The sequence below is a fragment of the Rhinoraja longicauda genome, chromosome 20 (genome assembly GCF_053455715.1).
Source record: "Rhinoraja longicauda isolate Sanriku21f chromosome 20, sRhiLon1.1, whole genome shotgun sequence".
Lineage (NCBI taxonomy): Eukaryota > Metazoa > Chordata > Chondrichthyes > Rajiformes > Arhynchobatidae > Rhinoraja > Rhinoraja longicauda.
This window is the reverse complement of record NC_135972.1, coordinates 16,722,874-16,747,540: the sequence shown is the minus strand read 5'-3', so window position 1 is coordinate 16,747,540 and position 24,667 is coordinate 16,722,874. Positions and strand designations below refer to the sequence as shown.

The 24,667-nt window shown below is 44.6% G+C and overlaps 1 protein-coding gene across 1 annotated transcript in view; it reads left to right on the top strand.

Moving 5' to 3' along the window:
- nwd1 (NACHT and WD repeat domain containing 1) overlaps positions 1–24,667 on the top strand; it is a 39,539-nt gene that overhangs the window by 6,752 nt on the left and 8,120 nt on the right. Inside the window, exons 5-17 of the mRNA XM_078416532.1 lie at positions 536–1,814; positions 4,774–4,977; positions 7,768–7,927; positions 8,403–8,520; positions 10,697–10,861; positions 11,298–11,492; positions 11,964–12,086; positions 13,521–13,720; positions 14,202–14,474; positions 16,171–16,261; positions 17,472–17,626; positions 20,507–20,783; positions 22,662–23,215. Of these exons, the coding sequence (XP_078272658.1) occupies positions 536–1,814; positions 4,774–4,977; positions 7,768–7,927; positions 8,403–8,520; positions 10,697–10,861; positions 11,298–11,492; positions 11,964–12,086; positions 13,521–13,720; positions 14,202–14,474; positions 16,171–16,261; positions 17,472–17,626; positions 20,507–20,783; positions 22,662–23,215 (3,794 nt within the window). The remainder of the gene's footprint in view (positions 1–535; positions 1,815–4,773; positions 4,978–7,767; positions 7,928–8,402; positions 8,521–10,696; positions 10,862–11,297; positions 11,493–11,963; positions 12,087–13,520; positions 13,721–14,201; positions 14,475–16,170; positions 16,262–17,471; positions 17,627–20,506; positions 20,784–22,661; positions 23,216–24,667) is intronic.

Genomic DNA, 24,667 nt, shown 5'->3' with positions numbered 1-24,667 from the left:
TCTGTAAATTGTCCCGAATGTATGGGTGAGTGGTAAAATCTGGGGGGTTGATGGGAATGTGGGAAGTATATAATGCAATTAGTTTAGGATCAGTGTAAATGGCTGGTTGATGATCAGTAATTATCAATCCAGAAATCAGCTGAATGAGAATCTTCATGTAACTCCAAACAGGTATGTCATTCTTTGGCTGATCTTTCCAGGATAGTGAGCTTGCTAATCATCAGAAGGCCAAGCCATGATATTATGGGGTCATGACTTTCTGGGGTCATGATGTTGGCATCCAATGTGACCCTGTCTCCTTGGCATGGACACCCATTTACTGGCCAGTGCAAATGGCACCAGGTGGGAGAGCATTATGCAAGTCCCTTGGTGGATGTTTAAATCATGCACCAGGCCCTGGGTTGATAGTCCAATTATCGTTACACTTGCCGAGTTCTTGCCGATCCCAACCTGAGTGATTTCTGACGTGTGGCAATGTACTGATCCTCAATAAGCTGCTGTCCTTGTAACAGTCACATTGTCCTCTGTGTTGCAGTCACTGAATGGGAGATTGACTATGGGCTCCTGAAATCAAGACAAGGAGATGTGTACTCCTCTGTCTTCATCCGGGATATCCCCAATGTCCAGGATCACTGCGACAGGCAGCAAGTTCACAAGTTTGTTGATGTCACCAGTGATGGGAGCATCGACAGAGAGGCTCAGGAACTTCTCACGAGCCTGAAAACAAAGATTGTTGCCAAACACTCAAAGACTCTCCGTGTGCACCGGGTGAGGTGGCCGAGCGGGGTGCTGGACACGCGGAGCATGGACCACACTGACTACCTCCAGGACCTGTGCCAGACCTTTATCCAGGACGTAAAGCAACAGGTTCTCAGGAGGGTTGCCGATCGGCACGAAGCCCAGGACGAGATGGGTTGGCTCTTTGAGGAGTTGGCTCATCACATGGCCCTCTGCCAAAAGAAACGCAGCATCTTCTGTGGCCGGGTCGAGCTCCTCACGAATATTTGCCAAAGCATCGAACTGAAGAACAAATGCACTCACATGCCCTTGGTTGTCCATGGCCCTTCGGGTACTGGGAAGACAGCTGTTATGTCAAAGCTTGCCGAGGAGGTCAGGAAACATCTGGGTAATGGGACAGTGGTAGTCACTAGGCTACTGGGCACATCACCCCAGAGCTCCGAAATTCATACTGTGCTGAAAAGTATCTGTTTCCAAGTGTCTCTTGCCTTCAGGCTCAAACCTCCATTGATGCATGTTGTTAACTCTTACAATGAGCTGGTCCAATTTTTTCACAGACTTCTAAGTGCAGTGTCTAAGAAGAATAAGGAACCCTTGGTCCTTATCTTTGATTCTCTGGACCAATTATCTTCCAACGATGGTGCCCACAGGCTCCATTGGCTGCCGAAGGAATGTCCACCAAAGGTCCACCTTATTGTCTCAACCTTACCTGCGGAATACAACATATTATATGTCCTGCGAGGAGCCATACCAAGCCAGGAATGCTACTTTCAGGTGGAACCACTGTCCTGTGAACATGGACAGCAGGTGATTGCCATGTTGATGTCAACAGTGAAGAGAAGGCTCACTGGCCAACAGAATGAGTTGATTCTAGACAGCTTCAGGCACTGTGGGCAGCCCCTCATGCTCAAGCTGTGCTTCGACGAAGCCAGACGGTGGAGCTCGTATGTACTAGATTCTGAACTCTATGTGGCCAAGGGCACGCAGGACGCTGTGCGATTCCTGTACACGCGGCTAGAAAAGAAGCATGGCGGCACATTGGTTTCACACGCCCTGGGATACATCGCCTGCTCCAGGTTTGTTCGGCTTCAATTATTTTCGGAACAAAGGTCTTTGATAGAGGTATGTAAAAAACTATGTGGCATAGGTCGGGTAGATCGCCAGAATCTTTTTCCTGGGGTAAGTGTATATAAAAAACAATAAAAAACAATAAGGCATAAGCTTACGATGTGACGAAGGCATTTTAAAGGGGATCTGAGGGGTATGTTTTTACATAGAGAATGTTTGATATCTAGAAAGCACTGCTTGAGGAGGTGGCATATTCAGATACAATCACCACGCTCAAGAGGCATTTGGGCAGACATTTACACAGGTTCTGTAGGCTATCCAAATGTGGGCAAATGGGAATGGTATAGATGGGGAAAAGTGCCGGCATGGAAGTGAAAGGTTGAAGGGCTCAGTTCTGTGAGGTACAACTCTATGAGTCTCAGATGTAATTAGTCTGACTGTGACAGAAGAAATCCCAGAGGAAATTCCCAGCCGATCACAGTGGTACTACAAACCAGAGTTAAAGATGAGAAATGCTTTTCCTGCAGAGGTCAGCTTACCTCTGTGTCTGGACTGCATTATACCTGCTGTGACTGCACTGAATGGAACAGCTTTATTCATGTCTGTGCACTGAACCGAAGGTGACTCCCATTGACATTAGTGTTTGGATTGTGTTTACATTTCTCACTCCCAGCATGAAGTTATTCTAATTGTTAGTTGAATGTAAACTCAGCCAATTCTGCAATGTTCTCACCAAAACTGAAATGTTCATCCAAACTCCATATGGCTGGCCCTGGTAATGCTCTCACTTTGAAGACAGAAGCTTGATGGTACAAGTTGCACTCCAGAGACTTGGATGCCTCAACTCAGCTGTTGCAAGTACTAAAGCAAAGCTACACTATCAGAGGTGCTATCTTTGAGATGGAGCATTAAATTGACACCAAAGACCCCACCAGTTTATCAGAACAGCAAGTATTTTCTCCAAAGTCAATTTCTCACCAACACCACTAAGGATAGATTATCTGGTTTTTATTTGCTTAAATACAATAATGACAGCTACTGTGGGGAGTTTGGCCTCAGTATCATTGATGGTTACAAAAAATAACTTTTATGGATTCATTAATATAATATTTTATACTTTTCCACCTTCGCTTAACCATTGTCTCATCCAGATGAAAACTGCTCCTGTCCCTCACCCTAATCTGTCACCTTGTACACCCATAAACTCCAGGGACCCAGACCCACTCAGCAAGAGGGGACAGCAAAGTTTTACTGCCAGATGTTCCGGACCTCTGAAGCCCCAGGGGGCTAAAAGTGCTCACTATTCATGCATCATCCTGGACTGCAAAGGCAGCCTCCAGCCTCTTTTCCTTTCCACAGCTGTCTGGTGACACCCCATTCTATTTCCTCCACCAAGCTATCCAACAGCAAGGGAAGGATAGGAAACACCTATATTGTGTGTTTCTGCTCTGCTGCTTCTGCATTTCCCTTCCTTTCCACTCAGATCATGCTCCCAGCACTCGTTCCCTTAATCCAACTGCTGCCGACCACCTGGCTTTCCTCCCATGCTAGCTAATGCTGATAATGGTTCCCGCTCGCCAAATACTGAGCCCTCCTTCGAAAGTGTTTACTAGTTTCCTCAAAGAAAGACCTTGTCTCTTCATTCTTGCCAACTGCACACTTTACCCTCTCCCTGGTTTTTGATTGGTTTGCATGCCCCCAAATTCATGTAGGTCATTCCCAGAGTGTGTATCCTTCCAGTCAGACTAATGGGTCTGTCCCAGTACTAAAGCAATTCTTATTAATGTCACTGATAATAACCTGATTGACTATGAAAAAGGTTATATTTTCTTCTACATCCTTTTGAACCTCTCTGTAAACCTTAACACATCTGACATTACCTTAGCCTCTGACATCTCTCCACCATCAACTGATTCTGTTCTACATTATCCAGCATCATCCCAAAACAATAACTACATTCCTTTCCCATACTTTTATTTGTGGTGTACCCCATGGATCTATCTTTGGGCCATTCTTACACCTACAATATTGTTTCATCACTGTAAGTAAAATAAATAAAAATATGCTCATCTATGTGCATTGTATAACATGCAAGATAATGTATTATGCTCTCTCTCTCTCTCTCTGTTTCTCTCTCTCTCTCTGTCTGTCTCTCTCTCTCTCTCTCTCTCTCCCTCTCTCTCTCTCCCTCTCTCTCTCTCTCCTGCAACATATTCTCCACTTGCTTGCTTGGTTCATGCCCCATTCACCACCTCAAAGATATTCTCTCCACCACTGTGTAATGGTGAAACTCCTCGTATGTTGCAAAACATACTTGGCTAATAAAATATGATTATGACTATGATTATGATTATGATGGAGACATTCTCTCCCTCACTCCAGTGACTTCAGGATGTATTACCTACACATTGTGCTGCAGTTGCTTCCCTAACCTACTCCAACAGCTGCTCAATAAACTCTTCCCCAGGCAAGGTGCACAGGAACACTACGCACTGCAGGTTTCCCTCCAAGTCGCACACCATCAGGTGTATTTCACTGTTGTTTCATTGCAGGGTCTAAATCTCAAACTCTCTACCTGATGAAGTCCCTCGTATGTTGCAAAACATTCTTGGCTAATAAAGTTTTGTTGTGATTGATTTTATTGATTGTAATATCACTGAGGCAATGGGCAGGATACGCTCACCATGAGGATTGTTGTGCTTCACGAGTGGGTGGCTCACCATCTTCTAAAGGGCAATTACCAATGACCACTGCAGCTTGCCAACAATACCCCATCCATTAAAGTAGCAACCATTGTGTTTTATCACAGCATACAGTCACATTTCATTGCTCTTTCATCGTTGTTGCTCCTTTCTTTTCATTCTTATACAATACATGGATTGCTTACATTGGCGCATTATTTATTTACAGCATGGTATGTCGTTCCTTTACAGTATTGTACTACAGTGCCTTGTGTTCGTATTGCAGGAATGGACTCTCAGAGGCTGAGCTGAAGGAGGTCCTGTCACTGGATGATGAGGTTCTTGGTGACATCTACCAATATTGGTCACCCCCAAATAAGGACATCATCCGCCTCCCTCCCTTACTCTGGACACGGCTTCGATACGATATTGGGGAATACCTGGTTGAGAGACAGGCTGATGGATTCCCAGTCCTCCACTTTTACCATCGGTAAATTGCTGACTCTCATCTTTCAGCTCCTGCTCTTAACACTTCCTTTCTTTGAAGTCCCTGGTCTAGAAACTAATTTGGTTGTATCATGTTTCTGGGCTCAACGTAGGTGAATTTTCGTTTGCTTATGGATAAATCACATGGAAGTGGTACAATTGGCAACTTATGTGCCCGATCAAGTGCTGTTTATGCTTGGTACATGCTCGCACTAACATATGGTGTGAAGAATGGTTGGGAAAGGCAGCAGTCTTTGCGTTGAATCGTTTCGGATTACCCATTTCCCCTCTGTTCCTTTTGCTTTGATCCACCAGGTTGTCTCACACACCATTTTCTTTCCAATACCCGTCCTTCATCTCCGCAATCCCTTGTTACCCAGTTTCTTACCCCAGTCCCACCTGATCCCATCTGCCTATCACACTCACGCTCAAATAGGTGGGGGGCAAGATAGTTGGCATGTGAGAGGGAATAGGTTACAGGGAGCAGATGGGATTGATAAATCCTCTACCACCGTCCTCGATCCTCTACAACCTCTCCCTACTGTTCCCATCTGTGCACCATCTCCCTTATCTTGTTTCAGACAAACACGCTATCCCCATTTGTAAATCTGCTTTTTTATGTCTTTTATTGATAATGACAACAAACCACTGTGCAAAGCTGCAGTTCCTGACATTTTCTTCCCAATAATGATCTTGATTTCCTTTCCTTTATTCAAATAAAACTAATTTTGACGTCTCTTTGTGTCCGTTCACATTACATTGCCCTCCTCTTTTTCCCATGGCCCCCTCCACCCTCGTGCATTTCTCCCACCGTCTCTAATCCCCCTTCCCCACACTTTGCTCCTTTCCCTTTCCTCATACACTCATCCTCCTTTTATTCCCCCCATTCCTCTCTCCCATTCTGGTTGCACCCATATCCCTCCCTCTGGCTTTACATTTCACTCCACTTCTTACCTCCTTACCTGATATCCCTTTGTCTCCTTTTCGCCTTTAGATTTGCTCACTTACTTCACCCACCGGCTTGTCAAACTCCTCTCACCTGTATCTACCTATCATTTGTTAGGTTTTGTCTTGGCCCCAGCTCCCTTTTCCAGCTTTCAACCCTCTGCTCCTATCAATCTGAAGACGATCCTGACCCTAGACGTTGCCGACCCTAGACGTTGCCTGCCCATTCTCTCCACCGACTCGCTGAGCGTCTCTCACTCTTTCATTTTTGCTCAAGATTCTAGCATGCAGTTTCTTGTGCATCCATCAAAATAGAAAATAAGGGAAACACACAGCAGGTCAGGCAGCATCTGTGAAGAGAGAAACAGAGTTAATATTTCAGGTTGATGACCCTTCATCTGAACTGGGAAAGAGAGAGAAGTAGTTAGTTTTAAGTCGCACAGAGGGTGGGGATGTATTAGAAGTTGTGAATTCTGATTTACTTGGTCACTTATGTCCATATGCTAAAGGGGGTCACTAGGCCCATTCGTTGTCAAGACCTGAGATCAGAAACCCATCTCATAAGGAAGTAACATCCTGGAAGCAGTGACAACATAGTCCTACAGTGCAGAAGAGGAAAAATTATTTGTGCATGCTCTACCATTCATTCAGTGTATGGCCGACTTGCCCCGTAACAATACTTGATCACAAACCCCACCACAATCATCTAACCCGACATTGTCAAAATGTTGATCCTCTGAATGCCCAGCATTTGGAATGGGGTTTGGAGATCCACTGCCATTTGTATGAAAAAGAGTTGGTGTATTTGCTCCTGAACTGTAATTCTAAGAATGCCTCCACTTGTTCCCGATTTGAAACAGTTTCTCCTTTTCCTATAAATTCCTTTAACTATCTTAGACACAAATTAGGTTAATGCTTCCTGTATTAGCAACTGGAAAAGTGGGGCAAGGTAAGGCAGATGGAATTTAACTTGGACATATATTGCATTTTAGGAAGTTAAACCAGGGCAGGACATACTCAGTGAAGGATTGGGGCCTGGAGAGTGTTGCAGGATAGAGAGGCTTAAGCTTCTTCAGTCACAGCTGCTGACTAACATGTGGTGTATTACCAACACTTTCTGTTTTTGATTCAGATTTCCAATAGGTGATACTTCAAATCCAAGAAAATCCAAGTCCAGATTATTGCCACATGTACAATAGATAGATCCTGTTTGCAGCAGCATCAGAGGCACATGAACTCGTAACATAAATAATACATCAATTATACAAGAGAGTGAAAAGAAAAAGACTACGGAAAACAAGATATTAGTGAAAAAAACAATTAAAAAAACACGTTCATAGTAGTGCAAGAGGTGGTCTGCAGTTTTCCATTGTCAAGGCAGGGTTAGGGTGTGCAAGTCAGTTCAAGATCTTGATGGCTGAAGGGAAGTGGTTGTTCCTGCACTGGTGTGTGACTTCAAGCTTCTGTACTTCCTGCCCGATGGCAGCAGGGAGAAGATGGCATGGCCTGAATCCTGGGAATCAATGGTAAATGCTGCCTTCTTGCGGCAGCACCTTCTGTAAATGCTTTTGCTGGTGGGGGAGGGCTGTGCCCATGATAGACTGGGCTGAATCCACCACTCTCGTGTGTTCGTGGGTGTTGGAATTGCTGTACCAGACCATGATCCAACCAGTCAGGATACCTTCTACAATATGTCTGCAGAATTTGTTATTTGGTGACAATCTGAATCTCTGTAAACTCCCAGGTAAGTAGATGCTATGGCGTGCCTTCTTCGTAATTACATCTGTGTGTTGGGCCAAAATGGGTCAAACCTTATCTCTCTACATTATGATGCTTCGCTTTCCTTCAGGCAATTCATAGAGGTGGTGCACGAGATGTATCTCCCGGCAGAGGAGAAAATCAAACGTCACTCAGTCCTGGCAGATTTCTTCAAGGGCACTTGGAGCCAAGGGAAAAGAAAGAGCATTACACTCCCACAGCTCAATGAGACACTGTTTGCAGACAGAAAGGTAACATTCATTCATTTATGGGAGAGGGTGCCACAGGGCAAGGTTGACTTTTACTGTCCATATCGCCTTCCTCCCGAGTTCCCCACCATCGCTGAAGCTGGTCTCCAACTAATTTGATTCACTGTTTCAAAGAGCAGCTGAGACCACTTGGTGCAGCAAAGGCTACAGGACCTGACAACATCCCAGCTGTAGGATGAAGACAAAAGGGGCTGCAGAATATAGTTGCTGGATCTTCCGGTGTTCTGCTTTCTACCCCAGCAGTAGTATTGACGACCTGCACTCCAGGCACATACTGTATATGCCTCCCGTTACCTTGCCCATTGTGCAGGATCAATTTAAGAGTGTTCACAATTTGGGCCTGTGTTTCAAGCGTATGGTCTTTGCAGGAATGGTTATCAAGCACTTGTCAGGAGCTAGACTGGATACCACTTGTAGAATGAAGTAAAGAAATGCATTGGATGTGCTCTTGCCCTAGGTCACTGCGCAACCTCTGAAATTCGGGGATGATGTCATGAACTTACGAAAACTGAGTGAACTGCCGTACCACTTGGTTAATGCTGGTCGCATTGATGAGCTGAAACAGGAGGTTCTGGGTAAGGATGGGTTTACTGTGTGGGGTATGCAAGCGCTTTGCTTCTCACTATCTTATTGGTTTATTATATGATACGATACGATAGAACTTTATTTATCCCAGGAGGGAAATTGATCTGCCAACAGTCATAAAAACACAGAATATACAAAACGCAAAATACAAAATACATGAAACATGAAGTTAAAGTGACGAGTGGGAAGGCTTGGGGGATGTGCAAAAATTAGGGATGGGGGAGGGGGGGGGGGGGGGTCAGTCTCAGTCTATCCCACCACAGAAGGGGGAGGAGTTGTATAGTTTGATAGCCACAGGGAAGTAGGATCTCTTGTATTTCGGTCCTGCATCTTATTGTTGTCATGTGTACCGAGATACTGTGAAAAAAGTTGTTTTGTGTGGTATCTAGGCACTCGTATCATCCATGAATACTTCAGGCAGTACAGAAGAGAAACCAAACACAGTGTGGAATATAGTGTGGCAGCTGTAGAGGAAGTGCAGATTAAAAAAAGTGCAAGTGCAAACAATATTAATTTCCTCCCGCCTAGACTACTGCAACTCCCTAAACACTGGGATCAGCCAATCATCCCTGTCCTGCCTGCAATTGGTCCAAAACGCCGCAGCGAGACTCCTGACGGGTACCCGTAAAAGGGACCACATCACCCCGATTCTGGCCTCTCTCCACTGGCTCCAGTACGGTACAGAATCGATTTCAAGCTCCTGCTATTCGCATACAAAGCCCTAAATGGGCTTGCCCCCCCCCCATATCAAAAATCTTCTAACCCACCACTCAATCTCCAGGTCTCTCAGGTCGGCCGACTTGAACGCGGTCTGGGCTTAAGCTCAGGGGTGACCGCGCTTTTGCGGTTGCAGAACCTAGACTGTGGAACAGCATCCCTCTCCCCATCAGAACTGCCCCCTCCATCGACTCCTTTAAGTCCTGGCTCAAAACCTATTTATTTTCCCTAGTGTTTGAGGCCCTCTGAGGGGGCGCTGTAAACTGTAAACTGTTTATGTATGTGTTCTTAGGTTTGTGTGCTATTGTATGTTCTTTTTTAGTACCTGCACGGATGTACAGCACTTTGGTCAATGTGAGTTGTGTTTAAATGTGCTATACAAATAAAATCGACTTGACTTGACTTGACTGGATTGTAAGAGCACGAATTCATCCCCAATCACTGTTACAGAACTCTGCATGAACATGAAGTACCTGTTTGAGATTTGAATGGTTTTGAGCAGAGTTATCAGCAGGCTTCATGCAATCCATCAGTGACTATACTTAAAAGTTTCTTCGCTGCTCTAATGCATATTTAGACTTTATGAGATCTCTGAGTGCAATTAGAATTAGAATATAATCTAAGAGGGATAAATACACAAACGGCTCAGTGGAACACACCAATTCAAAAAGAATAGCTTGTTTGAGTTTGGATATTGTTTCAATTAAATAAAAGCCATTTAGACATGATGCAGAGAATCCCTGGAGTGTAGGTGATCATCCGTAGCAAGTGACAAAAGGTTTCTGTTCAAAGAGCATCAAAACAGGTTCTTTGTTTCACCTAGTCTCTGCCAACCATTAAGCACTCCTCCACAGTAATTACTTTTTATTCTTCTCAGACTCCCATTAACTCCCCCTAATTCTACACAAGGGGCAATAGATAGCGGCCGATTAACGTACCAACTTGCACATCGTTGGGATGTGGGAGGAAAAATACAGCATCCGGAGGAAACCCACTGAGGCAGAGGGAGAACGTGCAAACTCCATATTGAGAGTACCTGAGGTCAGGATTGAACAGATCGCTGGGGCTGTGAGGCAGAAGCTCGCCAAGCTGTGCATTGTGCCGTCCAGTATGCAACCCCTTGTTTATTTATGCCCCCATGCCTTCATTTCCACACTTTGGATGTTTATTGAGAAGAATGGTAACAACGCCAGTAAAGCTTTAAGCTTCTTTCTTTGATCTGGCATTACCACATGAATGTCTGGTAAATTTCCTTGGTGCCCAGTCACAGCTCCCTGTACCAATATACAGTCTCTGCACAACTCAGCGTGTTCATTGGTCTCTACAAAACTCTTACCTCCAAAGGTGATATTTTCCCCATCGACTGTGTATTCTAACGGTTACACCAAGGTCTGATATTATTATGCAACATCATGTTGTACTTACATCTCTGGTTATTTGATTTCTCAGGGAATATAGAATGGATCGTTTGCAAAGTGCAAGCCACAGGAATGAAGAGTTTGCTGGAAGATTTTTATGCTTGCACCAGGAAAGTTGATTGTCCTGACGTGCAACTTGTTCAAAATGCACTGTTACTCATCTGGCCAACAGTAAACTTCATGGAGAATGATATAGGTGAGAACGATTGTGGATAATAGATTGGATAACCGCAGCCATTGAGAACGCAGGATTGTATTGTCTTTGAGATTGGAGCTTGCATTTTTAAAACATTCAGACACTTGGTAGGCGTAGCCTGAGAGAATAGGCCACCTCTTCCAAGATGAATGGAATGGCTTAACTCTGCTATTGGGAATGGAGCACATGATAATGCTGGAATGGAATGAATTAACACGCATATTGGGAATGAGGTGACATTAAATGCTCAGGGTCAGGGTTTCTCAGCTTGCTGCATGGAGTTCAACTTGCAGTGCTAAAGTAGAAAGCTAAGTGTGATGAGGTGCTGCCTGGGTTGGAGATGGTGTCATGGACCCTGCATATATATACAGGCCAGAATGTAAAATAACTTTGGCAATCTTGAACACAGCCTGCCATCATGTATTTTTCTTTGCAGATCAGCGTGTCCTATACCTGGAGGTCTTGGCTCGCCTTGATTTCTTCAAGGGTTCTTACCCAATGATTGATGAGCTGTGCCAGCAGTGCAGGGAATGGTGTGCACTGTGCCCTGACCCCACCTTCACTCCACTGTGTGGCTTCTTCCAGCCTCCAGGCGGCCCACTCTGTACAACACTTACTGGTTTCAGGAAAGGTATTGTCACCTTCTGTTTTATGACATTATTAGTGAGTGTCTGGATTTCTCAGCCTGCTGCATGGAGTTCAATCACAAACATGGAGCATGGAGCGAGTGAGCATGGAGCGAGTGAGCATGGAGCGAGTGAGCATGGAGCTCACTCGCAAACCCTTCCCTTCATCCAGTCCCCTTCCTCCCACCTCAATCTCCTCTCCTCAACCCCCTCCTCCCAGCCCTACTTCTGTTCCCTCCCAACTCCCTCTCAACCCACCCCCTCCATCCACCCCCTCTCCCAAACTGTCACAGACTTTGCATGAACTGATGTAATATTACTAGTTTGTTATTCCCTTGTTAAAAACACTCTCATAGCTTTTGGAAAGCGCTACAAATTAGATTGCTGTGATACTGTGCTGGGAGGTTAACTCCCCACCTACATGTGCCAGAGCAGGTCGGCATTTGGACGGATATTAATTCAACTTCTGTTCACAGGTATCAGTGCACTGGAGCTGAGCACTGACTGCACGGTGCTGATGGCAGGTTCACTGGATGGACTGATGATTGTATGGAATCTACAGGATATTGAAGTGATCCACACTATGACAGGTCATTTTGGTGAGGCAGAGCTTCTCGTAATGGTTTCATTGTGACATTAAATCAAATAAGAACTAACCATTTATACGTTAACACTGTCAGGAAATCATTTATAACATTGACAGCTTTACAATTGGAGTGCAGGTATATATAGGTCTGCTATAATACGATAATTGTGTTCCTAAGAAACCTCACATTATAGAAAACTGTGTTACGTAAATAATTCTGTCAATGGTAAAATACGGGGGGGGGATCTGGGATTTTCAGACAGAGTAATCAAATTATTTTACCTGCAGGATTTTTAAAAATAAAGGGCTTTTTGATAGTCATAAGTCTATTTTTGTTACTACAAGCTAAAACATGAGACACCGTGTGTTACATTGTTTAATAGAGTACCATTGCACATGGGCCAATAGAAGTGTGCCTGGTCATTTTCAAAAGCCATCTGCGGTAATGCTGACTTACCATGTTCTTAAGAGGCAATGATGTCTAACTTCTGAGGGAAGGTTACATGGAAACAATTTTCTTTCCCCTAGACTGTTTTTTTGCAAGACAACTTTTTTTCCTGCTGATTAATTTCTAAAGTAACTTTTCAATGGATCTCTATTTCTCCAATCAAAAATGCATTATAACCAATATGACCCATGCAATACAAATAATGTCCTTAATTCATCAATCACATTATATTGAATTATTTGTATAGAAACACAAATTATGGCAGAAATAGTTACATCAGAACATTACTCAATGCTGGTCCACTCCCATACAACTATGCAATTTTTAATTTCTGATATTTAGGTTTGAAGAGTGAGCATGGTGTTTTACTGCTGGGTAATCATAACATCATAAACATCTTATTTCCAGTGGCTGCATGGGTTTCAAGTCGAGCCCTTGGTGGCATCAATTGTGAAAAGATCAAGACAAGCTTGGTTGTACTTAAAATTGTGATAAGTTGGCAAAAGTGATTTGATGGAGATGGGTTTGTGTTTGAAAATGCTCAGGAAGGAAAGATGTTGGAGTCGGCTGATGATTCTGAAGCCGTGGTGGAGCAGTAAACTAATAAAACTGCAGGTGCGGAAACCTAATTAAAATAAAATGCTGGAAGAACTAAGCCAGTTAAACAGCAGCAGAGATATCAGTTAATGAGATCTGTGGTTAAAGTAGCGGCTTGATATTTTTCAGTGAACTGGGGGAGGAGTGAGGTATAAGATCAAAGACGATGTGGAGATTGGTTTAGACTGATCAGGTGATAAGGCACTGACCTTTAGGGAAGCTTTTTATAGAAGACAACAATGTTTAGTTTAGAGATATAGCGTGGAAACCGTGCCTTCGACCCACCAAGTCCACACCGACCAGCGATCCCCGCATATTAACACTAGGAACTCAATATAGTTTTAACATGAGCTCTCCTCACCCACCCTCTCGCTGTTCAATGTGATCTTTTTTCTCTGATAGCTGAGGTACGGTGCATTAAAGTGATTCACAACAGCACCCGAGCTGTGTCAGGTTCATTTGACCATACACTGCGTCTGTGGAATCTAGTCACCGGAAAAGAGATCTACTTGATCCAAGAAGATCACTCTGGCTATGAACACTTTGCACTGCTCCAGGTGGATGAAGCAACCGATGTGATCTACTCCGTCTCAGGACACCAGGTAGAAGATTCCTCAAATGCTTTCTGAAAAAGCGGTTGTCATACATTGCTTTACAACCCCATTGGGTTACCCACTGTTGTAGCTGAAGGCAAGGGTGCCACTGTGCATCACTAAAATCAAAGATGTTGTTGAGATCAGAGTTGGAGGAATGCAAACATCTCGAAGGGTCTGGGGCTGGAAGAGATGTCAAAGAAAAGTATAAAGTCACAAAGGGAAATGAAAGCCAGAATTGGAATTTTAATATTAAATTGCTGTGTATCCAGGGCCTAATGTAGATTGCTGAATGCAGGGATGAGTGGGGGTGGGGGGGTGGGTGGGGGACGGGGGGAGGGGGGATGAGGGTTAAAGTCAAGTGAAACTAGAGAAGTAGAGACATTCTGCCTAACCGATGTGTTACTCCATCAGTTTTTTAATCTTTCTTTGGTATAAACCAGCATCTGCAATTCCTTGTTATTGCTCTTACAATGCTGATTGTTTTCAGATTAATGGTCGACGCCTAGAAAACGGTGAACTTCTGTTTCAGTTAACTGGCGGTAACCTGAACAATACAACATGCACAGCGGTGATGGGCTCCAACAACCCACTCCTGACCATGTCTATTGGGGCCACACTGTGTGTGTGGGATCAAGTCAGCGGCACCTTACAGAACACTCACCATCTCGCTGGGCTAAGTACCTCAAAACTGATGTGCATCCTTCCATTGAGACGTCAGAAGTCAATAGCAGTCGGATTCAATGATGGAATCGTGGCAATGGTATGGGAGTTAGCATTTGGGAAATAGCACAGTATCGAATGCCCAACTGACCGAACCCAGCCAGCCAGTTGCAAAGCACAGCTTCTTATAATGTCATTGAGTCATAGTCGTACAGTCATAGTCATAGAGTCATAGAGCATGGTTATGGGCCCTTTGGCCCACGCTGACCAACATGCCCCATCTATACCAGTCCCACCTGCCTGAGTTTGGTCCATAATCCTCCAAACCTATCTTATCCATGTACCTGTCTCAATGTTTCTTAAACATTGTGATATTACCTGCCTCAACTACTTTCTCCAGCAGCATATTCCATATACCTACCACCCTTTGTGTAAAAAAGTTGCCCCTCAGGTTCCTGTTAAATCTTTCCCCCCTCACCTTAAACCTATGTTCTCTAGTTCTTGATTCCCCTATTCTGGATAAAAGACTGTTCATTTACCCTTGCTATTTCTCTCATGATCTTATACACCTCTATAAGATAACCCCTCATCTTCCTGTGCTCCAATTATCCCATTCTCCTGCACTGGAAAAATCTTCAGCCAAACCAAACATCTCTGGCTAAAATATTGGTCAGCAATGAAGTGAGTAGGTTGCAGCATTGTGCTGCATAAGCAGTTAGCAAGGCACACATTACGTCGACCTTTATTGTAAGAGTGTTAAATTTTATTGTAAGAGTGTTAAATGTATTATCGTGTCCACAACATGCTAGATATTGTGTTTCGGCCAAAACCGAACACAACTCTTAGCAATATCATTGTTAAATGAAATAATGTAATACTTATTGGATTTATATTCCTGGTGAGGTCCTATTGAGGTCCTATTGAGATGACACCTGGAACATTGTGCACAGGTCCCCCACACAAGGAAAGGCATACTTGCTTCAGAAGAAATGCAACAAAGATTCACCAGATTTTGTTCTGTTATGATGGGGATTGACATCTCAGGAGAGATAATCAGACTAGATTTATGCAGGTTTTAGACAAATGAGAGGTGTTCTCGTTGAACATACAAATTTCTTGTGAGGATTGGCAGATGAAAGGATCATGTTTCCCCTGGTTAGGTGACTTGGAAGTAAGATCACAGACGCAGATATAAGTGGTGGGCTATTCAGGATTAAGATGAGGTGTAATCTCTTCCTCCAGAGTGGTGAATCCTCAGAATTCTTGGCATGAGGGATGTTGAAGTTCAGTGATTGAGAATGTTCAAGACTGAGGTCAATACATTTTTGATTTTAAGGAAATCAAGGGGTATGGAGATTGGGCTGAAGGTTAGCACTGGGGTAGCCTATTAGCACTAGTAAAATGTTAATATTAGCAATAGGTAAAGAAACTGGACCATAATGGCCCACTCCAGAATTTATTATGTTCTTCCATTTCCAGCTTATGTGAAGTTGCTTCTGAAGAAGGGTCTCGACCCGAAACGTCACCTGTTCCTTTTCTCCAGTGATGCTGTCTGAGCCGCTGAGTTACTTCAGCTTTTTGTGTCTATCTCCTCCGGAAATACTGCTTCTCCCAACGTCTGGGAAATTTCCTTTTACCCATAGTTGATCCTGGGAAATGTTGCGGACAGATCTGGTTGCTAGTTCAGAGAAACTGCTGGCAAGGAGATTTCCTTGTCATTTTTACTAATCAATAAATTGCTCCTTTTCAGTCTGTCTCAGTCCCAGTCCTGAGAGATTTCCTTTTCCTCCTCACAGGTGTCTCTGGATGGAACTTGCGTTACAGAGGAAGTCAATGTATCGGTCACCTTCCTGATCACGTCAGAAAGTGAGAAGTGGATGGTGGCAGGTAAGGACTTTGATCTGAAGCTTTTGCTGTATGTTTGATCTGACTTTGCTGGCATTACCTTGCCCTAAACATTATTCCCCTATCATGTATCTATACACTGTAAATGGCTCAATTGTAATCATGTATAGTCTTTCCACTGACTGGTTAGCATGCAACAAAAGCTTTTCACTGTACACGTGACAATAAACTAAACTGAACTAACTGAACTGTGTAGGAAGGAACTCCAGATGCTATTTACACTGAAGATACACCCAAAATGGTGGCACTGAACCAGACAGGCAGCATCTCTGGATAGGAATGGGTGACCTTTCGGGTCGAGACCCTTCTTCAGACTGCACTGAAGGTCTCGACCCAAAATGTCACCCATTCCTTCTTTCCAGAGATGCTGCCTGTCCCACTGAGTTACTCCAGCATTGTGTGTCTAACTGAACTAAACTGTTGATCTACTCCTTCATGTCGGGCACTTTCCTCCAAGCAACTTTTAACTCCAAAGCAGCGGGTTGTGAGACAAGCCTATAGAGCATTCTCCATTGCAAATGTCCAGTCCATTTAATTATTGTAGTGCTCCTCCAAACCTTTCTCGTTTCGCCCCAGCTCCACACATTGTATATTCAGTCATCCATTAGCCACATGACTTTGTGCTGATGGTAATCCTTCTCCAGCCTTGCTACAAGTGCAGAGACATCAGTGCCACTAACTTCTTTCAAGCTGAAGACCCTCACTAACTTCAGTGGGCAAGCGACAGCTTTAAATTCAAGAATTTTGGAATTCACAATAAAAATGAGAAAGACTGATAAATGAGATTAATCTTTAGCTAATGTTGACATGCTTCAAAGGAACTCAAATATTACGCTCAACAGGAAGTCATGCCTGTTTGTTTCAACATAGGTTACAGATTCTTTGATATGTCAAGAGAGCGTTCAAAATCTTACATTTAAACACATCTTTTTGTGTGTTGATAGCTATTTGTTTTGTTTGAGTCATCAAGTCATTTTCTGGAAAATATTTCCCAGTAGCATTCGAAATGTCTAGGAAGGAACTGCAGATGCTGGTTTAAACCGAAGATAGACACAAAATGCTGGAGTAACTCAGCCGGACAGGCAGCATCTCTGGAAAGAAGGAATGGGCGACTGTTCAGTCTGAGTTAGATGCTATTGGGGAGTGAAACATGCATTTGTAATATTCTAATAGGATAATATTTTAATTACAGGGTTTGGGAAGTATGCTCGGGTTTTCACGCTGGATGCCAGTATGATTCAGAAAGCCTCGGCAGTGGACTTGGAGCATGGTGACAATGTTCACACCGCTATAATCAGCAGAGATGAGAGCTTGCTGGTCACAGGGTCCGCCGACGAGACTATTCGGGTAAATCGGAATTACAAGCAGTTCCCGCATTCTAGGATGGGGGAGGGGAAGGAGGGTTGTGTTCCTAAAAAAAAGATCTGTATCACGATTTTCCATAATTTAGGTACATGGATAGGATAGGTTTAGAGGGATATGGAACAAACACAGGCAGGTGGGATTGGTGTAGCTGGGGCATGTTGGTTGGCATGGGCAAGTTGGGCCGAAGGGCCTGTTTCCACACTATATGGCTCTATCTATACAACAAGAAACACGTTGACAAAAAGGTTGATTTATTCACTATTATTTACAAATTCCATGAGATTGAATTTTATTCTGCATCTCAAATTTTTGGATAGTGATTGATAAATTCGGTAAAGATGAATGTCTGCTACCTGAACCGCTGGTAATGCAGGGGTCCTCTGTAAGTGAATTATCATCAGACTTGTTGAGGTTCATAATCCATAAATCTCCTTTGTCCTTCCCGCAATCCCCAAATGTCAGAGGCGTTCTTCCTCAATATCTCCCTGCCCACCACAACCACCTGCTGATAATCTTTTCTGGCAACAGGAAAACTATAAATTGAGAAGTTAATTCTGACCTTGCCCGCAAAGTGAACATTCTCCCAATGATACTGAATAAAAAGTAACCCTGTGGCATGTATATTGACTTGTTATATCCGAGTGTGTGCTTGATTCAATTAATTTGCACAAGGATTTAGAGTTACTTGAATTCTCTGCAGACTGGCTGTGTAATGGCAGGGATCTCAAGTAGGATTGTTCGTTTGACACTTCTAGCTGATGACAGTGGCAGTTTCCCCTCACTTTTTGCATTCATATGCAGGTTTCTGCAAGGAAGAGGAGACCAGCATGTGAACAGCCTCTTCCTCCTGTTTGCCACTTAGGGGTCCATCATCAATCAGAGCTGATAGTGCCAGAATTTAATTGAGTTAACCAAATTTATTCATGTTCATGATATAGGAGCAGAATTAGGCCATTTGGCTCATGAAGCCATTCAATCATGGCTGATCTATCTTTCCCTCTCAACCCCATTCTCCTACCTTCTCCCCATAACCCCTGACACCCATTCTAATCACGAATCTATCTATCTCCGCCTGAAGAATATCCATTGACTTGGCCTCCACAGCCTTCTGTAGCAATGAATTTCAGATTCATCATCCTCTGTCTGAAGAAATTCCTCCTCATCTCCTTTCTAAAGGTACGTCCTTTTATTCTGAGGCTATGACCTCTGGTCCTATACTCTCCCACTAGTGGAAGCATCCTCCCCACATCCATTTCATCCAGGCCTTTCATTATTTAGTAAGTTTGATCCTTCTAATCTCCAGTGAGTATAGGTCCAGTGCCATCAAATATTCATGTCATGTTAACCCAATCATTCCTGAGATCATTCTCGTTATTGATCAAGGAGTCACATAACTCTTTCCCATGCCCTCATCATCATCAGGTGGTACCTCAATGTTAGGTATGCCCGCTTACAGCATGCCCTTTTGCCCACCTCGTTGAACTAAGACTGTTCCCATGTCTTGGTTCTAACAGTACACGTTGGGATATGCTGGAGTTGGAGGTGGTGCGAATTTCTGTGGTGGCTCATTGAAGTCCAGTTTCAAGTTGTCAGACCTGTTCAGGCGTCTGTCCCTTAATGCATGATGGTATGATAGAACATATCCGTGGTTTGGATTGTGCAATGACCATTTCAATAACTGCTGTTATCAACAGATTCATGTCCAGTCGGCAGAGTAATGAAGATAGGCTTTAGCAGCTTAATCTACTCACACCTACCACAGTTCCCAGTGGTAGCACTACCTTTAAGGCTGAGTCATCCTGTACCATGGTTGTGCTACCAATCGCATCTGGTGGATGAAGGTGTAAAATACCCACCCAGAGGACATCCTGTACCCTTGATTGTTTCAAAGCTCCTTCCAAGTGTTGATAAACACAGAAGAAAGTTGATTCATCAACTGGGGGAGGACAGTGGGTGGGAATCAGCAAGTTGTTTCCCTGCTGAGTTTAATCTCATTCCATGGTGCTTCACAGGATCTGGATTGAGACTTGAATTGTTTGCAGACTGGCATGTGTAATGGCAGATTCCTCAGGTGGGATCATCCATTTGCTGCTTCCTTCTAGATAACGGAGGTAGCAGAGTGAGGGGGTATGGGGAGAAGGCAGGAACGGGGTACTGATTGAGAGTGATCAGCCATGATCGCATTGAATGGCGGTGCTGGCTCGAAGGGCTGAATGGCCTACACCTGCACCTATTGTCTATTGTCTATTGTCTATTGTCTATAATACTGCACTTCCACCGATGGTGGTTCTATCTTATTGGGGCAAAGGCCACACCCAGGTCTGATGCTGGAGAAGCCTGGCAAATTGGATCAATGTAATGATTTTGTGAGCATGATTATGCCAGGGTAGTTTGTGGAATAGCCAACCTAGGCATTTTTCCAGGTGTTTGTGAAGAAGCGTCGCAGTCAGAAATGTGTATTGGACAGATGGTAAATGTTAAGAAGGTTCCATTATAATACTCTGATGCCAAGATCTAATGTCATTGATTGGGTTCAGATAGCAATTCTGACTCAACCACTTTGTTGTTGGACGAGTCACATTCAGTATGGTTTATACCTCATGGATATTACTGAATCAAATGAGTTTTTAACAACTATTCAGTAGCGCCAGTACTAGGAGAATCTTTATATTCCAAATTAAAGAATTTGTCTTGAGATCTAATCTCAGGTCTCTGGATCATTAATCTGTGTCTCTAGATTCCTGATCTAGTGACATAATCATGTTTAGTGCCATGTACATTAAGCATAATCAAGAGGTTTCCTGGAACACTGGCAGCTCTTATAAACTGTGCAATTCATCCTTGTTTATCCTTTCTTCATAGGTGTGGAGCTTGTCACCTAATGTCAAGCTGGTGGACTCGATGGAAGGAATGGGAGTTCCCCTTACCTTTCTGACACTATCTGGGAACACCTTGATATCAGCATCACACAGTGCTTACTACCTTAAAATCTGGAACCTGAGTTACGATCGGCAGCACACCACAGTTACACCATTCCACAACCGCAGTACGATCACTGGCTTGACACAGGAAGGCAACTCGGTGTGCTTTCCGAAAACAGGGGAGTCGAACAAAGTAATCATTTGGAATGCTGAAGAAGGTGATGCCTTGGGCTGCCTGGGTTACTCGTCATCATTAAACATAAACAGTAATGAGATGCAAAGATGTAAGGTTTACATGGGGCTCCCTGAGGTGGATGTGAATCAGGAAAGCATCCAATTAGATCATTCATCCACAAACATCTTGAACGAGGCAACAGGAGATATAGTAGCTGGGGGACTTCATTCATCCTTTGTGTCTTCTACACTATAAGATCATAGTTAATCATTTACCTCAGTGTTAATTTCATTCAATGCACCTTAACCCTTCAATTACCTTACGGTCCAAAAACTAATTGATCTCCTTCTTAAACGTATTAATTGACTAAGCCTCCACAACTTCCCTCGGGACGGAATTCCAGAGATTGACTATCCTGGGTGAAGAAATTCCTTTCCATCTCAATTCTGAATGTTCTACCCTGTAATTTGAAACTGTGGTCCCCAGTTCTGGACTCTCAACCAGGGATGTCATCCTCTTGTATCAAGCACCGTAGCATTTTTCTGTCTTCCAATACAAACATCTCTCATCCTTCCAAATGCTAGAGAGAACAGGCCCAGTTTGCTTCATCTCTGGTCAGTTGACAAATTTGCTCATCCCAGGATTCCATCTGTACCCCTCTGTTACATGTAGGCACACTGACCATCGAGCATCCATTTAAACTCATCTGACTTAATGTTCCCCAACAACTCCCCCAAAGATTCTATGATTCACCTAAAACTAGGTGTAATATACAGCAGCCAATTAGTTGACCAACCTGCATGACTTTGGGATGTGGGAGAAAACCCACGTAGTCACATAAAGAAGATTTCTGTGTTCCACATTCAGTACTGGAGGTTAGGATTGAACCCTGATCTCTGGAGCTGCACCATTGACTCACCCTTCCTTAGATTGGGAGAAACCATCCTGTACACCACATTCTGGTATGGTCTCACCTATATAATTTCAGTGAAATCTCTTTGCACATGGACTTAAACCCTCTTGCAACCTTTCCTCATTGCTTGCTTATATTGGCATGTTAGCTTTCGGTGATAGGTGCACAAAATCCCCATAATCCTCCGAGCTTGCAATAGAGTGCAAGAGGAAGAAAGTCATGATTGTTGTAAGATCACAACAGGAATATTGTGCCAAGCCTGGACCCCACACTTTAGAAAGTGTGGAGGCTTTAGAGGGGATGCAACACAGATTTACTAAAATTATTCCAGGGATGAGGGAATTGATGTGGACAGACTGGACTAGCTGGAGTTGGTCTCCTTGGACCAGAGAAGAATGGTAAATCGAATTTCACTGTACCTTAATTGGTACATGTGACAATAAACTGACCTTGAAACCTTGAACGAGAGGGAGAATGCTGGATGCATTTTGAGGGAATACAGACAGAAACTGGAGGCAATGGTGGAAGGGGGAATGTTCCTCTCTCTGCAGATGGTGGTAGCAGAGGGAATAACCCGAGGAGGTATTTTTCCTACCCTGGCTTTCCCATCCCACTGCGACTCCATCAACAATAAATGCGGTGTTTACTGCAAGTGGTGATGGGTAGTTTCTTGTCTGCCCCTCGAGTTACCCTCAGTGTAGCTTTGCTGGGGGCCGCAGTAATGGAAGTGGAATTCATTGCCACAGAAGGCTGCAGAGGACGTCAATGGATATTTTTAAGGCAGAGATAGGTAGATTATTGATTAGTACGGGTGTCAGGGGTTATGGGGAGAATGGGGGTTGAGAGGGAAAGATAGATCAGCCAAGATTGAATGGCGGAGTAGACTTGATGGGCCGAATGGCCCAATTCTGCTCCGAAAACGAATGCACATGTAACATGGGCCGGGGGTCGCGGTAACGTGGGCCGGGCTGTGGATCCGGTGACTAACTCTGGGCCCTCTCACCGCAGGTGTGGCGCTCGGCAGCCTGGGCCTGGACACCGAGCTCTGCTGCCTGGTGGTGGCACAGCGGAGGAAGGCGCTGATCTGCGGGCTGGCCTCGGGCTGTCTGGCCATCTTCTGCACCAGGACATGGCTGGAACTGGAGCGTCGACCCCCGCCCGGGCCCTGCGGCGCCGTCCGCTGCGCCTCCCTCAGCAGCGGCGAGGAGAGGCTGGCGACGGCCGGCGGCAGTGGCTTGGTGTCGGTGTATGCGCTGGGCCTGGCCGAGGCCAGGCCGCTGCTGGGGGAACTGCTGCTGACCGTCGCTAGCCCGCCCGGCTCGGTCGCCTCCAGCGTCGCTGTCCTGTCGGACTGCAGCCTGTTGCTTGGCACGGACACCGGGAAGCTGCTCCTCCACGGCCCCCGGTGCTCGACGTCCACGGCCCTGGAGCCTCACGACAGCCGGATCACCTGCCTGGAGACCAGCCACAACGAGCTGTATGTGTTTAGCGGATGCCAGGGGCCCGTCCAGAGGCTGTGGAACCTGTCCAGACGGCACTGGCAACACGAGATGTCCTACAAGGTGAGGAGCAGCAGTCCCCTCACCAACCACACATTGGGGAGAGGCCATTCAGCCCATCATCAAAAATAGGGCCAGTGCAGACTTTATCTGCTGAGGAGACTCGGGTCCTTTGGAGTGCAGGGGATACTCCTAAGGACCTTCTACAACACTGTGGTGGCATCAGCCATTTTCTATTGAGTGGTCTGCTGGAGCAGCAGCATCTCAGCAGCGGAAAGGAAGAGACTTGACAAGCTGATCAGGAAGGCCAGCTTCGTCCTGGGTTGCCCCCTCGACTCAGTACAGGTGGTGGGAGAGAGGAGGATGATGACAAAGATAACATCGCTGCTGGACAACGACTCCCACCCCATGCAGGACACTGTCACTGCACTGAGTAGCTCCTTCAGTGACAGACTCCTTTACCCCAAGTGTGTGAAGGAGAGATATCGGAGGTCCTTCCTTCCCGCTGCTGTGAGACTGCACAACCAGCACTGCTCCCAGCAGACCAGTCAACAGACCAGTCAACAGTAACAGTAAAGGAAAAACACAGTAAATGATGACAATTATCCTAATCTTATTTTTATCTATAATGAATGTCTCTTGTTATCCACTTTGCTGCTGTAACACTGCAAATTTCCCCGGTGTGGGACAAATAAAGGAACATTATTATTATTATTATTATACCTGCCCTTACTCTTCTAATGACCTGTCCAATTCAACCTATCCCTTCTTTGCTCCTCATTTTCTGGTTACCATTGATTCTGTGTCTCCCACCCCCTCAGGCAGTGCATTCCAGTCATCCTCTCTGTGAAAGTAATAAAAGCACCAGCATTTCAGTAACATGTAACGAGGATAGTTGAAAAATTGTCCTCTACGATAATCCTTAACACTGGTGCCCCACAAGGATTCTTTACTCCTTACACATCCCCACGGTTGTGCAGCCATATCCAAACCCAACTCAATTTGCAAATTTGCAGACAATACCGCTGAAGAGGGCTGGATATCAAATAATGATGAGTCTGAATAGAGGAAGAAGATTGAGAACCTTGTAACCTGTGGCCACGACAACAACCTTTCCCTCTGTCTGAAGAAGGATCTCGACCCGAAACGTCACCCATTCCTTCTCTCCTGAGATGCTGCCTGACCTGCTGAGTTACTCCAGCATTTTGTGAAATAAATATCTTCAATTTGTACCAGCATCTGCAGTTATTTTCTTACCCTTCCCTCAGTGTCAACAAGACAAAATAGATTGCGATCAACTTCAGAAAGCGAAGCAGTACACATACCCTACTGTACATTGACGGTGCCGAATAAGAGATGGTTTAAATCTTCAAGTTCTTAGGAGTGAATATCACCAGCAACTTGTCCTGGACCAGCCATATCGAAGCAATGGCCAAGAAAGCACACCAACTCTACTTCCTTAGAAGGCTTAGGAAGTCCCCAACAACTCTCTCCAATTTCCAAAGATGCGCCGTA